Source organism: Rhamphochromis sp. 'chilingali', assembly GCF_963969265.1.
Source record: "Rhamphochromis sp. 'chilingali' genome assembly, chromosome: 11".
Classification (NCBI taxonomy): Eukaryota; Metazoa; Chordata; class Actinopteri; order Cichliformes; family Cichlidae; genus Rhamphochromis; species Rhamphochromis sp. 'chilingali'.
In genome coordinates, this window is record NC_137938.1 from 38,561,061 (window position 1) to 38,577,159 (window position 16,099).

At 49.9% G+C, this 16,099-nt stretch overlaps 2 protein-coding genes across 3 annotated transcripts; one reads left to right on the forward strand and one right to left on the reverse strand.

Moving 5' to 3' along the window:
* The first annotated feature begins 601 nt into the window (after positions 1 to 601).
* aldh5a1 (aldehyde dehydrogenase 5 family, member A1 (succinate-semialdehyde dehydrogenase)) lies at positions 602 to 6,852 on the forward strand. The gene is made up of 10 exons (XM_080896966.1): positions 602 to 1,020; positions 3,530 to 3,613; positions 3,887 to 4,057; positions 4,189 to 4,305; positions 4,410 to 4,553; positions 4,642 to 4,785; positions 4,862 to 5,020; positions 5,510 to 5,673; positions 5,790 to 5,848; positions 5,935 to 6,852. The coding sequence occupies exons 1-10, from the start codon at positions 730 to 732 to the stop codon at positions 6,144 to 6,146; spliced, it is 1,545 nt and encodes a 514-aa protein (XP_080753092.1). The 5' UTR covers positions 602 to 729; the 3' UTR covers positions 6,147 to 6,852.
* A 153-nt stretch (positions 6,853 to 7,005) lies between these two features.
* On the reverse strand, positions 7,006 to 13,931 carry kiaa0319 (KIAA0319). Of its 2 annotated transcripts, XM_080896965.1 has the most exons (16): positions 13,737 to 13,925; positions 12,819 to 12,876; positions 11,785 to 12,431; positions 11,619 to 11,706; positions 11,354 to 11,455; positions 10,861 to 10,992; positions 10,637 to 10,790; positions 10,413 to 10,561; positions 10,157 to 10,308; positions 9,859 to 9,997; positions 9,615 to 9,774; positions 9,403 to 9,539; positions 9,191 to 9,313; positions 8,086 to 8,176; positions 7,919 to 8,010; positions 7,006 to 7,448 (listed from the first exon to the last, which is right to left on the reverse strand). In XM_080896965.1, exons 2-16 carry the CDS (start codon positions 12,859 to 12,861, stop codon positions 7,291 to 7,293), a joined length of 2,367 nt encoding a protein of 788 aa, XP_080753091.1. In that variant the 5' UTR covers positions 12,862 to 12,876; positions 13,737 to 13,925; the 3' UTR covers positions 7,006 to 7,290. The 2 variants fall into 2 exon arrangements, with proteins under 2 accessions (XP_080753091.1, XP_080753090.1); XM_080896964.1 differs by having other exon boundaries at positions 9,859 to 10,308; positions 13,737 to 13,931.
* Positions 13,932 to 16,099: the final 2,168 nt, after the last annotated feature.

Here is a 16,099-nt window from a genome sequence, read left to right on the forward strand (position 1 = left end):
GAGAGTAAGAGCAACGCTGTTATTGTGTATATATTTATTTATATTTAGATTCCTTCATACATTCTTATATAGTTCTATATTGTGTATTGTGTATTTTGTTGTACAGTTATTTTATTTTCAACTTTAATTTATATATTTATCTTTATCTTATTCTTCCCAGTTAAATTTACCCTTCATTCTAATTTGTGTTGTACAGTTATTTCATTTTTAACCTTAATTTATATTTTATTCCTTCCTAGTTAAATTTACCCTTTTTAATTTTTCATATTTATTTCCTATCTTATTCATAGCCTTTTCCTTTTTTGTTTTCTTTAGGTCACGAGCAGTTGTCCAAGCATTTCACTACATATCGTACTGTGTATGACTGTGTACGTGACAAATAAAATTTGAATTTGAATTTTGAATTTGAAACACGCTCTTTCACGTCAAAAAGTCGTCATAAATAAGTCTCCAATAATACCAGAAAAAGTCGCCAGATTTGTCGCTAGTCGCTTTTTAGAAAAAAAGTCGCTAAGGGGCCTGAAGACTCGCTAAATACAGCGACAAGGTCGCTAAGTTGGCAACACTGGCTCCGGGCGGAAGGCTCACTGCGTTTGAACGGAGTCACGTGACTGTCGCACCGGTTGAAACCGACGGAAACCCGCGAGAGGCTCCAGCTGCAGACCTGCGCGAACGAACGGATCAAACATCCAGCATAGAGTCCGGCTCCCCGGCTGCACACCCCCCGGTATGTCCGCTGCTGTCTGCGTGCTGAAGACCCGCTGCTTCCTCCGGCAGCTCCTCCCCGGCCTGCCCGCCGCCATGCACAGAAGCTACAGCCTGGATGTCTCCGCTCCGCTCCTCCGGACGCAGGGCTACGTGGACGGCCGCTGGATCTCCGCTGCCTCGGTGTTCCCCGTCCTAGATCCGGCCACCGGGCAGGAGATAGCCCGGGTGTCGGACTGCGGCCCCGCGGAGGCCAAGCAGGCGGTGGACGCTGCGTACAAAGCGTTTCACTCCTGGAAGCAGTACACGGCCAAGGTAGGCTGCGCTCTCACAGAACTCCACTTTAAAAACCGACTATTTAAAATTAATGTCCCATTTCCGCCCTGAAAATTAAACGAAACACCCCAACGCTGGCATCTTCCCGACTGACAGAAGCCAGACATTTATTCGGATGTCATAAAATTCACCGGATACTACGATATGTGCAGGTTTCACTGTTTAAATTGGACTTTCTGCCCTCCGTAGTCAACTCAAAGCCTGGAACTCTTACGCAAATGATTGACATTGACTGACGGAGTTTATCTCAAAGATGTTATACACACACGTCAGACTTTAATACGGCTAACACAGAAACCACCTGATTTACGGATTTTCACACAAATCCAAAACTTTCTTTCATGGTCTTCTCCGCCCTCCCTACTCCACTAAAAAACTAAATTTACCTTAAATTATAAGTATTGACTGAGTATGGCGTCAAACAGCTTTCGTAACCGTTAAATGTTTGGAAATGTTTATTCGGTTAACTCATAATTCACAGAAATCCGTTTTTAGACTAAACCCAAACTTTAACAAGTGTCTTCCTGCTGCCGCGCCACTCGGAGCGGATGCGCACAAATCAAAGGTGAAGAATGACTCGCAGACAGGAGACAGACACGTGAGCCGAGATGAGCACCGCCCCTTAAACAGTCACAAAACAAAGCTGCAGTAAGGAGACGCGGTTTCCCCGCTGACAGCACAATTACGCCGTATTTGAACGGAGTTTGGTGGACAGCAGGTGTTTAATGCAGGTATCTGCCAGTGTTGGTCAAGTTACTTGAAAAAAGTAATCAGTAAATAATTACTGATTACTTCCTCCAAAAAGTAATCCCGTTACTTTACTGATTACTTATTTTCAGAAGTAATTCATTACTTAGTTAGTTACTTGGGGCGACTGTGGCTCAGGGGGTGGGAAGCACATCTGTAACTGGAAGGTTGCCGGTTTGATCCCCCGGGCTCCCTGTCCTGGTCATTGTGTCCTTGAGCAAGACACTTTACCCTACTGGTGTTGGCCAGAGGGGCCGATGGTGCGATATGGCAGCCTCGCTTCTGTCAGACTGCCCCAGGGCAGCTGTGGCTACAACTGTAGCTGCCTCCACCAGTGTGTGAATGTGAGAGTGAATGAATAGTGGCATTGTAAAGCGCTTTGGGTGCCTTGAAAAGCGCTATATAAATCCAATCCATTATTATTATTATTATTATTACTTAGTTGCTTTTTAAAAACACGATTTACAACCTGAATAGGTGATAAAGCGATAGATCTTTCAGCCCAGTTCTACTTTTTCTGCATAATCCATCATATAAAATGTAATCAGATGGAAAAGTCTCTTTTTAAAACTTGTTTTATTAGTTTTAATCTTTTAACTTTATGCATCAAGCAAACATTTAATTATCTGCAACATTCTCTGACTGGAAGAAATTAGTTTAACATTTAAACCTATTTTCTGCACATTCCAGCACATAAAATAAAATATTTTTGTGTTTACACTCAGTCTTTCAAATAGATGCAAGTAAAACAGAGCAGAAAATAAATAAAGTCACAGACTCAGCGGTCCTGTTGCTCTATTTTCACCTGTAAAGCAGGAGTAGGATAGGCGGAGGGTTACCCTGGTGCAGGTGTGCCGCGGTCAGTGGAAGAATCCGCGAGTTTCTCTGTGAGTTTCCCATTACGTCGTAGCTACTCGGTGCTTGTTTGGAAGTTTAGGGGTTTTTTCGCTGTAAAAAGAAGTTTTCTTCCCACGCACAGCGGACACTAATGTTTTTGTCACTTTTTATGGAATCAAACTCAAAGTAAGGTCAGTGCTTCCACGCTTTAAACGCTGCACGCTCATACTCTCTCTGCACTCGATATATGATCCATTGTTGATCTGCACACAGCTGTTGTCACAAATGTCGCACTCGCTTACGTCACTGTCATGAGACATTCTCGCAAAAAATCACGGTTTTAGTAACGCAGTAACGCAGCGTTCCTACGGGAAAGTAACGGTAATCTAATTACCGTTTTTGCAATAGTAATCCCTTACTTTACTCGTTACTTGAAAAAAGTAATCGGATTACAGTAACGTGTTACTGCCCATCTCTGGTTATCTGCTGTGAGGCGTCAGCAGTCAGTGTGTGGATGCCGCTGAGCTAAGTTAAATGTTTAAACGCTCGCAGCCTCAGACACAAAGTCCGGCTTTGTTAGAGGTCAGCAGGGTGACTGAGCTCCACCTCCATACAGTCACCAACACAGGAGGTGACTCGCTGAAGGATGAACCAACGAGCAGGGACGGAAATCTACAGGAGCAAACTCAGGACGGGATGTTTCCTCACTCTGGTCCTTCACTCAAGTTTATATAGATTTTTTGTAAATGAGAGAATTGTTTGTGTATTGTTGATGAAACTAAAGTTCTCTCTCCGAGTCTCCATCAATGTGAAGCATGTTGGCGGGGGACAGGGGCGAACGGTTAAATGTGACGATGAAGGCGTGCAGGTGACCCGTGCTCTGCTCTGATTGGTCGTCCTGCAGGAGAGGAGCGTCCTGCTAAGGAAATGGTTTGAGCTGATGACGCTGCACAAAGATGAGCTCGCCCAGCTGATCACGTTTGAATGTGTGAGTATGACACATGAACTCACCTGTAGGACACCTGAACATGCAGTACATGTCAGCAACGAGTGAGTACTTGTACTGTAGTACTTTTCAAATAAATACTACTTTAAAATGTTTGTTTGACGAAATAAGAAAACCTCAAGAAGTTTTTGTAAAAGTGTTTATTGTAACAAACACTCATCTTTATCCTGCTGCGTGTGTCTCTGCGTCTGCGTGTCTCTGCGTCTGCGTGTCTCTGCGTCTGCGTGTCTCTGCGTCTGCGTGCGTGTGTTGCAGGGTAAACCGATGTGCGAGTCTCTCGGGGAGATCTCGTACTCCGCCTCCTTCCTCGAGTGGTTTTCTGAGGAGGCGCGGCGAGTCTACGGTGACATTGTGCCATCTCCAGCCAAAGACAGAAAGCTCCTCCTCCTGAAGCAGCCGGTGGGCGTGGCCTCCATCATCACACCGGTGAGCAGCTCGTTAATGAATTGATATCACGTTATCCAAGCTAGAATCGATTTTAATCGATAATCAAAACCCACCCCTAATGAATCCATCACATGACGTCCCGCAAAGAATTTGCTTTTGGTTGTTTCCAGTGGAACTTCCCCAGCGCCATGATCACCAGGAAGGTCGGCGCCGCGCTGGCTGCCGGCTGCACGGTGGTGGTTAAACCAGCTGAGGACACGCCACTTTCGGCTCTCGCTCTGGCAGAGGTGAGTACGTCAAACATCTGGATAGGGGTCGGCACTTTGTTTCTTCGTGGGACACACATTGTTGAGTCACTTCCTGTGTTTTGGCGTGTTTTTTTCCCCCTCAGCTGGCGGAGCAGGCGGGGATCCCGGCAGGGGTGGTCAATGTGGTTCCATGCTCCAGAGAGTCGACGCCCTCGGTCGGGCAGGTCCTCTGCACAGACCCTCTGGTGGCTAAAATCTCCTTCACTGGATCCACGGCGACCGGGAAGGTCAGAGTGCAGCGCCGCCCGCAGCGCCGCCGCCCGCAGATCCACATAAAAAGCAGAAACTCTTCTTTAAATAAAACTTCGGTTTCAGGTGTTGCTGAAAATGGCCGCTGACACCGTGAAGAAGGTATCCATGGAACTGGGTGGCCACGCCCCCTTCATTGTGTTTGACAGCGCAGACCTTGACAAAGCGGTGGGCGGAGCCATGGCATCCAAGTTCAGGAACTCAGGCCAGGTGAGGGTGTCTCCTGCTGACCTGTTCCACAGGTGAACGCCACCATTGTGCACACTAACGCTTCTTCTTCCTGCAGACGTGCGTGTGCTCGAACCGGTTTCTGGTCCAGAGCGCCGTCTACGACCGCTTCGTGGAAAAGTTGGGGCGATCTATGGATGCCGAGCTGCGTCTGGGTCACGGCTCGGAGCCCAACACCACGCAGGGGCCGCTCATCAACACCCGCGCCGCAGAGAAGGTAAACGCCGTTTCCACTATTAACCCGGATTGTTTCGTCCCCGTGACAGAGCAGAGAAAACCGACTCAGCGTTAGAACATTTATTTCTTTTATTCAATCATCTTCTGAAGAGACGCCTGCACAGCCCAGACGCCAGTTGCAGCATCTCTAACATTAGAATCATAACCTGTGCCTCATATTGGTGTTATTTTGGTACTTTACACGTCACAGTTTCAATACAAACATTGTTATATGGCAAACTTCCTCTTTTCTGTCTGGCTTCCTGTATTTATTAACATGCTGTATAGCTCTACACTTCCTGTTTTCAGCCTGGCTGAGTGCTTAGTTTGTGAGTCTACAAACCTTCATTATTAAAATACATAAAGCAATAAAATAAGGATACTAAGGATATATTAATTACATGACACCACATTACTGCCGACGATAAATGACTGAAGTTTGTTTAAAGACCGCACCAGCACGCCGCTGAACGCCGTCTCTGCCTCCCAGGTGCTACATCAGATTTCGGACGCCGTGTCCCGCGGGGCGAAGGTGGTAAAAGGCGGGAAGCGCCTCGATGGCTCCTTCATGGAGCCGACTCTGCTGGCCGACGTCACCGCCGACATGCTGTGCACAAAGGAGGAAACCTTCGGGCCGCTCGTGCCCGTCATCAGGTGAGTCCAGACAGATGATCGAGACGGGATTTGTTGATCTGCGGGTTTAATCCTGGCTAGACGCAGATTCTTGTTCATCGTGAAGCCGTCTGAGCTCGCCTGTGTCTGATCTGCAGGTTTAACACGGAGGAGGAGGCTCTGGCTATTGCTAACGCGACCAGCGTCGGGCTGGCAGGTGAGTCCACCTGCGTGCATGCAGCCGATTGGTTCCTAGACTGCAGATCGCGGGCTGTTCATTCTAACCTCCTCCTTTGTTCTCAGGTTACTTTTACTCACAGGATGTGAGTCAGATCTGGCGGGTGGCGGAGGCGTTGGAGGTGGGGATGGTCAGCGTCAATGAGGGGCTGCTGTCCACGCCAGAGGCCACGTTTGGTGGGGTGAAGGAATCCGGCATGGGCCGCGAGGGCTCCAAGTACGGCGTCGACGAGTACCTGGAAGTGAAGTACATGTGCTTTGGAGGCCTCAAACCGTGAGGAGGAAGAGGAGGCGGTACAAAAGCTGTGACTCGGTGGAGGTGGTTGGATTCTTTTATTAACACGTGATAACTCCTTCAATAAAGTTTGAATTCATGCAGGATCAAAAACGTCCAACATCGGACTTTGTAAATCACATTTTGAATCAGCTGTCGCTTCTACGCTCACACACTCGGCACCAGCACGAAGCTTAAACTTATCTGAACCCGTCTCAGACTGGTTGAACTGCCCAAACTCACACCAGTAGGAGGCGCTACTCAGTCCGTTTATCTGCCCTGTCTGCTGTGATTGGCTATCAGTGTTAAGGGATTGTAAACTGAAGGGGAGGGGCTAACAAACCGCCACATTGTGATGAAACTTGTTTTTAAAAATTATTTTCTGCTTCACCCGTGGCGCAGCGAGTGTCCATAAAGCTTCCAACTCGCATGAATCCTCCTGAATCGTGAAACTTGATTCATTCCTAAAGAAATTGTGCGTGATGAGCGACGCGCCTTTGGAAACGAAGCCGACAGAGCGACAGCCGGCGCCGCATCGAGCCATGAAAACACGAACGGGTGCAAACCTGTCGACTCGGCTAGTCTACGTGTGAAACGCTCTCGTAGCAGTTTAATACCTGGATGTTTGTCTGTGACTTTAGCTGATGGGGTCAAAGTTCATGTGTGCGTTTTGTATTCTGACCACATTAAAGACGAGTTTGTGTTACTTCTGTGTTGGTGTTTTTATGTCGGAGGTGTCGGCTCACATCCTTCGTCTCTGATTCACACGCTGCTTCTCGTTAGCCAACAAACGTTGATGAAGTTTAACCCGGCGGACGGCGTCTGTGACCCGGGCTCAAACGAACCACGACCGTGTGATCGGACGCCGTCGTCAGCTGACTCTGCCGTGTTTCCTGGTGAGCGCTCTGTTAGCTAACGAGCTCACAGCTGTGAATCGGGCACGTGGCGGTGGTGCGATGCCTGATGTGTCCCGCCCTCTTGCTCTTCCTCTTATGTCCGAGCAGACGCGCGTCCGTCCTCCAGGTCTCGAGTTCCTTGCGTCCTTTGAAATGGGACATGTTAGCATTCTCTTGAAAACTGGGTAATGTGGTCCCTCATACACGTCCCAGAATGCACCATTCTGCGTCTGCGAGAGGTCAGCCGCCCCGTCATCCGAAGGCGTCGCCGTTGCGGGCAGCCATGGTGCTGATGCGGTTCCTGCTGCGGACCGGCCGGTCGCGGCTGAAGATGGTGTCCTGGTCGCTGTCCAGCTCCGACTCGGACATCATGAGGCTGGAGTTGTGCTCCGTGCTGCGGTGTTTGATACCTGCACAGGGGAAAGGTCAGCGGGGGTCATGGTTTAAGTCTCAGTCATTGAATAAAGATGGAGGACGACCTCCCGCTGCTCCGGGGAAACGTCTGCTCTAAAGAACAGCGGGACATTCCCAGGAACGTGGGAACAGTCAGGTGCTTTAAAAGAAGGAAGCGGCTTCGCTTTGGTTCATGAAGACGACTCTGCTCTTACCTGAGGTCCCGAAGGTCGCTGAGCTGAGCTCAGTCACATGACCCAAGGTGGGAGTCCTTTAGGAGAACGCATGGATCACCTGGGAAAGGACAAGAGCGATGAACCACACCCTGGTCACGTGATAGCTGCAGAGTGAATCAGCGACCCCGCAGGACCGCCTCCAAGGTGACGACTAACTGAGCCGCAGTGAAACGACTTCATGAACCAACGAGAACGCCGCCGCAGACCGACCCCGACAGCCTCCGCAGGCGGACTATGGCAATGTGACTCACTGAATTTGGGGCGGAGCTCCACCCTCTCCTGCTCGTCCATGTTGTCCAAGATGGTGTATTTGGTTTTCTTCCTCGCTTTGGTCTGTCGTCTCCTGAAAGCAGCAGAGACCAGTTCACGCACGGAAGCACACCTGGGATCAGTCTATCACCTGCAGCGGCGTCCTCACCTCTTACAGCAGCAGATGAACGTCCAGCCGAGTGACAGGATGAGGACGACGAGCACGAAGCTGGTCAGGATGACGTACAGGACCCTCCACTCTGTCAGAGGAGCACAGCCGACAGGTCAGCGGCTCGTGCGGAGCTTCACCTGAATGTGTGCTGTGTGATGCGTACAGGTACATTTACAGGTGTGTGCACAGGCTTCACTGCTCGTTTGGAGGCCAGTTTGAATAAAGAGCTCTTTCTCCCTCCGTGCACTCGGAGACCAGCTTACCATCAAATCTGGTTCCTGCATTAGTCTCTGCTGCTGTCGGCCTCGTTTACTTTCTTTTATTTGGCTTTTATTGATATCTAATTTTATTCTATAGTTCCAATGTACAGCACTCAGCTGGGGTTGTTTTAAAGGGTTTTATAAATAAAGGTGATGATGGATCAGTGACGACACTAACACGCACAGTTACCAGGCAGAAAAGTCCCGCGGCGCTCATGTTTAACATCAGCATCGCTTTCACAGCGGAACAAAGAAATTCGCTGCAGTTACATTAATAATATGCGCATCTGCTGCAAAGCTGCAGCTGCGCGTGTAAGTCGACAGCCGCAATAAAGAAGTGTCGTGAAAAGTGCGAACATGTGGGCGGGTCTGTCACGCCCCAGTCCCGGGTTGCAGCACCGTGTGCGGCTGTCGCCTTACACGCGCAGCTGCAGCGTTTCGGCTACAACAACAGGACCCAGTTCTTTCTGTCTTAAGCCAGCGAGGCGTGATTGGGGACGCTGCTCACAGGCCCCGCCCCAGCTCTGCAGTCAGAAACGGGCTGACTGCAGCCAGTAAGACAGAAAAGTATGAAACTCACTACATGATGTTTCATCTCCGTTCACAAGTTTCTGGACTTTGAGACTGAACTTTGTTTCACATCCTGTTCAACTTGCTGCTGCAGACGAACGAAGCAGTCGAGGGACAAACGTCACAAGTTTGTGTGAAAGTTGTTTAAACAGAAACGACTGAAGGATTCGTTGTGAACGAGTTTGTAATGTAAATGAAGTTTTCTGTCGTTTCTTGCCGTCACGTGAGGAATGACCCGCTGCCGTGACCGAAGACTACAAATCATACTTTACCGCAGTTGCTCTCTCCATCGCCAAGGTAACGACGAATCAGGTTCTCGGTCCAGAAGGGGTCGCAGGCACACTGCTTGGTGATTGGATCGCACTGACCACGCCCCGAACAGCTGAGCAGACACACTGAGGGAAAAACGAGCGCGTTAAACACAGACAAATGCCCCGCCCCTTTCTGAGATGTCACAGGTGAGCCGTGCCCCGGCTGGACTCACAGACGGTGTCCACCCTCAGGACTCTGAACAACAGGTAGTCGCTTTTCTCGAAGAGCAGCTGGCTGCGCAGCACGCCGACCAATCGGGAGGCAGAGAGGGGCCCCGAGGTGCCGTGCACGGAGAACCGCAACACGGTGCTGCAAGCAGAGAAAACATCACAGGTTATGGCGAGCCGGCACGTGGAGGGGCAAGTCCGCGGTGCGTGCAGGTACCTGATGTGGGAGTGTCCCTGCAGCGCTCGCACGTGGAGGTCGCTGTCAAGGACGTGGATCAGAGCGGCGAGCTGTCGGACCACCGTGTCTCTCTGAGCCACGCTCACCTGAGACACCGACACCAGCATCTCCAGCTCCACCTGCTCGCCGCCGCCGGGCTCTGCAGACACGTGGGACAACACATCTATGTCGGCGCATGCCTGCGTAACACAAAACGGGACGAACGGCGAGCTTCCAGCCTCACCTGGTCGCACCTCCACAGTGGCCGTGGCGGAGCCGGAGCGCCCCTGCGCGTTGGTCACCTTCAGCTGGAACAGGTAGGTGCCTTCGACCAGGTTGGCGAGGTAGAGCGAGGGCTGAGTATCCGAGCCGTACAGTACGTCCTGGAACCAGCAAAGGTCAAAGGTCACTCCGTCACACACACACACAGTGTGAGGTCGATGAGCCGCCACTGATTTAAACTGAAGTTTAGTTTCCCCCGGGTCACCTGCGCTCATTAATAAAGTTTGATTTGAAGCGTCACAGCGCCGGTCGGAACTCACCCCGGCAGCAGGACTCTGGCTGTCCCGGGTCCACAGGAAGTGCACCGCGGTCTGATCGGCGTTGGTCACCGAACCTCTGAGAACCAGAGAGTTGTTGGGCAGAGTGAGCGAGTGGCTGCCGCTGGCGTGGGCGACCGGAAGAAAACTACCGGCTGGAGTTTGGAGGAAGCAGACGACCTTAGATTAGCGTGTTTGTGATTTAAACGAGTCTGACAGGAAGAGCTCCGCCTTCCACAAATAACACCGAGTCGCTCACCTTCTGGGACTTTGACGGTCAGCGAGGCGCTGTCTGTCGCCCCCTCCTGGTCAGATACGGTCAGTCTGAAGGTGTAGCGCCCCGCCCGAACCCCCGAGGCTGTGGCGACGGGCTGATCTGCGTCGTCCAGCCTCAGCCCGGGAGGCCCGCTGGAAAACACGAAACCCGACTGAACAAATTTGATCTTTCAGTCACAGGAACATAAAAAAAGGCTCCAGACTTACCTGACCGCCTCCCAGCGGTAGCTGACGATGCCGCTGTCGTCACTGCTGCCGCTGCCGTTGAGCAGCAAGCTGCTCACCGGGAGAGACAGGCTCCTGTCGGGGCCCACGACGGCCACCGGACCGCGGTTTGACCCTCCAACCTGTGACGCTGAAGCTGGAAAAGCGAGAGGAGGTTTAAAGAGTCGGTGTGAAGCCACAGAAAGCATTAAACCCGTCGAGTTTACCTGCTGACTCAGTCGCAGTCGTAGGGTTAAAGCTGGCTGCTGACAAGGTCGGGGTAGTAAGGTCAGAGGTCACAGTCAGGTGGGTGGTGGAAGGTGGAGTTCCGGCTGCAGACTGAAGCATCTTCACAGCGTCTGTGCGAGAAATGAAGGTTAAATTCTTCCTTTCATTTACCTGCTTCCTCACCTGGTCTCTCTGAGGTCACCTGTTTGTCTTTAAACTGAACTTTGACCTTCACACTGTCTCAGGTGAACACCACCCACTTACTAAAATGAGTCACCTCCAACCACCACAAAGTTTCTCCTGGGCAGTAACTACACTCCTACACGTGACAGTCTCTGGTTTAACATGAACCATCTACAGTGACCAGCAGGGGGCGACTCCACTGCCTGACATGAACTCAATAACCTGTTTTTCCTTAAAAAAGACTAAATAAAAATATTTAAAAAGATCAAATGTTGATCTAAACAAACATTTTTTTAGTCATAAACTCACCTGACGTGGTAGGTTCAGGAGCAGCTGGAGTGGCGGCTGGAGTGGCGGGTTTCACTGTGGTCGCCTCTACGGGGTTTCCAAGAGACACCAGCAGGGGTGGAGCTGCATGTGGAGGACAAGTTACTGCTCCACTGGTCAGAGGGACAGGACCTGTGAGGCTCTTCAGACACGTTTGCTAAAGTTTATCTTTAAAACAATAAACTGGAGTGAACCTGCGACCTGACGGAGGTGTGCTGACCTGACCTGACCTGACGGAGGTGCTTACCTGGGTTTGCTGTGGGGCTGCTGGAGGTGTGGGCTGGCTCTGAGCTGGCCTCGGGTGTCAGGGGTGGAGAGGTGGAGCTGCTCTGCGTCTGTAGGGAGAACAATGACAGGCTGCAGACTGGTCTCCATGGAGACAGTTATCATATGAGCTCACGCTCTGAACTCACTGATTCCTGTGGCGCCACCTCCGTCGGTCTCTTGGCCCCACCCTCCTCTCCCTGGCGCACGCCCGGGGCCGCGCTGCTCTCTGTCGGCCTCCTCTCTGGACCATCCTCAGCCTCTGATTGATTGAAGCTGCCCCCCCCTTTCAAAGGTGGCTGATTGGTCTCCTGTTCTGGGCTGGCTCCACCCCTCTCCTCCTGGCTGTCCTCTGAGTACTCGACATCCAGCATCCCGGGGTCTGGGAAGCCTCGATGTGGCGTGTCGAACAGGGAGAGATCTTTCAGGGCCTCCAAGTCGCCGGGCACCTCAGACGAGCGTGAGAGGGGCCTCCAGCGCCCGCCGTAGGGCTCCCCCCTCACCAAGGACTGAAGCACCAGTGTCTGCGGGGACGGGCGTCGCAGGAAGGCGAGGAACGAGTCGGCGCCAGGCGTCTGCCGGGGCTGGCAGTTCTCCCTCTGCTGGCAGCTCAGCACGTAGCAGCGGCCCTCGAACAGCCACGCCAAGTCGTAGCCGGGCAGGTCGCAGCACGCCGCCACGCACTGCGGCAGGGACGACACGCTGGGCACCCGCAGAATACCGCTGCTCTCGACCACGGGAGACACCACGGCCTCGGAGAAGGTCGCCCCCTGCCAGCACTGAGATGCCACTGCAGCTGCAAGAGAAACGGGTTTAATAAGATGCATGCGGAGAGAGACAGCTTTACATTTTTCCTGATGAACTGCGGGCGTCCGCTCGCTGCAGAGACACCCGCAGCCTGCAGACGTCTGAGCTTTATACTGCAAAGGGCAGTAGGACATTCATGTAGTTGTAAAAAGCATGATAAGATATTAAGTAATCCAAAGTATTCAGAATACGTTACTGTCATTGAGTAACGTAACGGAATACGTTACAGAATACATTTTGGGGCATGTAATCTGTAATCTGTAGTGGAATACATGTTAAAAGTAACCTTCCCAACACTGGTTAAACAGTCCTGGGTATGACACGTTTTAATCCATGCTGACATTTTTGACACGTCCACATTTCTGAATGGTTTTACCTTCCACCGCGTGGATCAGTAGCAGAAGCATGTTTTCCCACATGGTTGGTCCGTCAGCCTGAAACGATCGATCACAGAAGGTTAAAAAATCATCGCTGCTCCTCACACACCTGACAGCAGCGACGTGGTCCTCCCTGCACGGTTTCAGCACCGTCACGGTGGACAGCGCCACCTGGAGCCCCGCCCAGCAGCACGAAGCAGCCACGCTGTCACTGAAAACAAAGCTTCGGCCCCGCGAGGCCAAAAAACCCAATTTGATATTAAAAAAAATCTCCCCATGAAGCAAACACGTGCTTGTTTATCAGTAGCTAAAAGCGCAAAAATCCATTCCAGGCATCGCTCTGGCTGTTCCACGCTCCTCAGGGTACCATTCAGAAAATGACTAGTTTATATTTCATTATTTATAAGTAAATATTCACAAAAGATTAAGCTTCATTCATAAAAATTGAAGGGCCCAAATTAGTCATCCTTTAATTCGGCAAAGGTTTAGGCCAGTAAACCCGAAACCTTGCGCTAAAAAAATCAAACTCCGTGAGGCCGTTTGAGGGAAACCTGATAAACAGGACGAGGCAGGGAAAAAGCACCACCACTTATAAACGAGCCGAATCGCAGCACGTAGTGAAAGAAAACTGAATTTACGTTAGTCATCTGATTTTTTTGTTCTGCTGAATAAAAAATCTTTAATTTTGCAGATTTTTAAATGTAGTTCTGCATGATGAAGGCTAACAGCGCAGATTACGATGAGAATCCAACACCTGCCGTCGCAGGTCGCTGTTTTTAACATTTACAGCTCCAAGACAAAAGCAGACGTCTCAGTGTTCGCACGTTTCACCGATTACACCGTCCTCGCGCCGTTTGCAGGTTTTTATTATGGAACCCGCAAACGGCGCGCGGGTTATTAACCTGGATGTAACGCACCTGACTCCTGCGGCGCTCCGGGCCTCCCAGCAGGCCTCTCGGCTCCTCAGTGCTCCTCCCGGCCGGATCCCGTCAGCCCCGTGGGCCTCATACTGGACTCAGCGCTGGGGGTTCAACCACAAAGATTTACCTGCTCACACTGCGATGCTGAGAAAGCACGAGCGCCGTACGTCCGAGAAAATCACACGCATACACATCCGGTCATACCTTTCAAAATAAAGCCTACAAATCCTAGTGTTTGAAATGAAACCGTTATATCAGCACCATGTCAGGGGAAATGAACAGGGAGCGAGCATACACTGGACGTTTTTTTGTGGATATCTGGATATCATGTAACGCAATTTTAACACATTTATCTTTGTTTGAAAAGTTTTGTCCTTTACTGGAAATTTCAAAACCCAACTATGCTTTTATTTTGTCGGGAATACTGTGCGAGTTCCGTTGCGGATTAAATGAACTGCATTAATTTGCCCCTTGCCCTCCATTGTGTGCCTTTATTTTCTCTCCTGTGTGTTATTTATTCCTGCACAGTTGGCTTGGAGCAAAATGACAATAAAAATAAAATAAATTATATTCTGTTCTATTCTTAAATTGTATCCGGTTGTTCAGTCTGACGTCACTAGCAGTGTCTGGGTCTAAACTCCGCTGCGGGTCCATATATCAAACGATCACTATGGCATTACTGAGAGTTGAAAAACTGTCTAAAGTCTTTCATCTTTAATAAAATGATCAGCGTTCTGCTCTACCAGGTGTAACAATTGAGTTTAACATCCAGGCATCCATGAAAACGGAATTTATGACATTTAACGGAGTTAGAAGTTAGCAGGGAGTTAGCTCGCTAGCTTCTATCTAAATACAATATAGCATGTCCTGACTGCGGGGTTTTGGAAACAAATTCAAACGTACAGCTCTGTTATCACTTCCAGCATAAATGAAGACAGAAAACTAAACAGCAGTGACGTTTGTAGGGTTACTGAAGTTGGGCTAGCTGCTATATAATGATGTGCTACGTGACCGCTAGCGACACAGCTATGTTAGCATAATATAAACAAGCTAACTTTTTTTCCACTCGATAAAAGTTAACGTGAGTGTTCTCGGTGGTCAGGAACAAATGTAATCGCATGGCAGGATGCTGTAAAAGGACCAAACTTCAACCAGGAGAACAACTGAGATAATCCATCCACAATACGAGGTTAGTCATTCATGTACTGCTGCATGGGCTGGGCTGTAGTTACATCCTAAGGTTTTAAAAACTGAGCTTAAATAAATGATTAGCGGTAATAAAAGCCGAGGGAGGTCAACAGGGATCACTAACTGTTTTAGGAGCTTTTTGAGATCAAATAGAAGAAAATACATAACATTAAACATGTTAACAACACAAAAGCCATATTAAACGCAGACTACTTTAGACCCGGAAGTAGGATTCGTCGCGTCATCACTGAACAACCGGATTAAGGCTGAAAGTTGGCATTTGGGGCGTGGCCTCTTTGACTGACAGGCGGCGGCTCCATCCGCTAGCTTCACCTGCACTCTGAGCTTTTGACTTTTTAATAACGTCATGTGACGATGCTGTGAGGTTACGGACGTCGGAGCTCCAGTTCAAAGAGAGATTCGCTAAAATGCTAACGTGGAAGTTTCACAGCGGTGAAGTCCAGCAGCCCGCACCAGCTGTGAAATATCACACCAAAATAATCATAAATTTAATGTATTTGCAAACTCTGCTCACTTTTATTTGTTTTCTTAAAAAACATTTACAACTGAAATCACGAGCATTTATAAATTACAACAGCAAACACAATATCAGTTTAAATGCACCCGCCTGAGCCGGCTCTAACCACAGGCGGTCAGCTGGCTGGTTACAGACTCAAACGAGTTTAACCACAGCTTGAAGTTCACGCCTGGCTCCGGGGCGCTCGGCTGCAGCAGGAACTATTTCACTGATGACGCAATCATCAGCGTGAGCGTGCTTTAGTCTCATAACACGTTACAGTGCCCCCCCCTGTAAACCAAAAACTCACATTTATTCAGCCATCTGTCCCCCGCATGCTTCTGCAAGCTGTCCAATCAGAGGAAAGCTGGCAGCTTAAGAGACAGTAGCCAAAGCAGAGGGTGACTGAGGGGCTGAGCCCTGACACAGGAGGATTATTCTGAACTGTGAATCATGCAAAGCTGCTCCATGACACTAAAAATATGAAGCTGGAAATATCAGTGAGAAGTCGCCGGTTTGATTCCTGCTGCTGCTGAGACGCCCTAGAGCAAACTGTTAGCTTTGTGGGTCAGCTGACAGACCAGATGTGAAGGGGCATCAGGTCACAAACTGAGCATCTGGTTCAGGACAATCACACACGACCCAACAAAAACAT

Bases quoted from the DNA above. Each gene is read 5' to 3' on its own strand.
- aldh5a1 (XM_080896966.1), top strand. From the start codon at position 730: ATGTCCGCTGCTGTCTGCGTGCTGAAGACCCGCTGCTTCCTCCGGCAG. The intron at 4,786-4,861 runs GTGAGGGTGTCT...TTCTTCCTGCAG, and splicing joins AGTTCAGGAACTCAGGCCAG to ACGTGCGTGTGCTCGAACCG. The intron at 5,674-5,789 runs GTGAGTCCAGAC...TCTGATCTGCAG, and splicing joins CCGCTCGTGCCCGTCATCAG to GTTTAACACGGAGGAGGAGG.
- kiaa0319 (XM_080896964.1), bottom strand. From the start codon at position 12,861: ATGTGGGAAAACATGCTTCTGCTACTGATCCACGCGGTGGAAG. The intron at 10,993-11,353 runs GTGAGTTTATGA...TTTCTCGCACAG, and splicing joins TCCTGAACCTACCACGTCAG to ACGCTGTGAAGATGCTTCAG. The intron at 8,011-8,085 runs GTGAGGACGCCG...TGCTGCTTTCAG, and splicing joins TTCATCTGCTGCTGTAAGAG to GAGACGACAGACCAAAGCGA.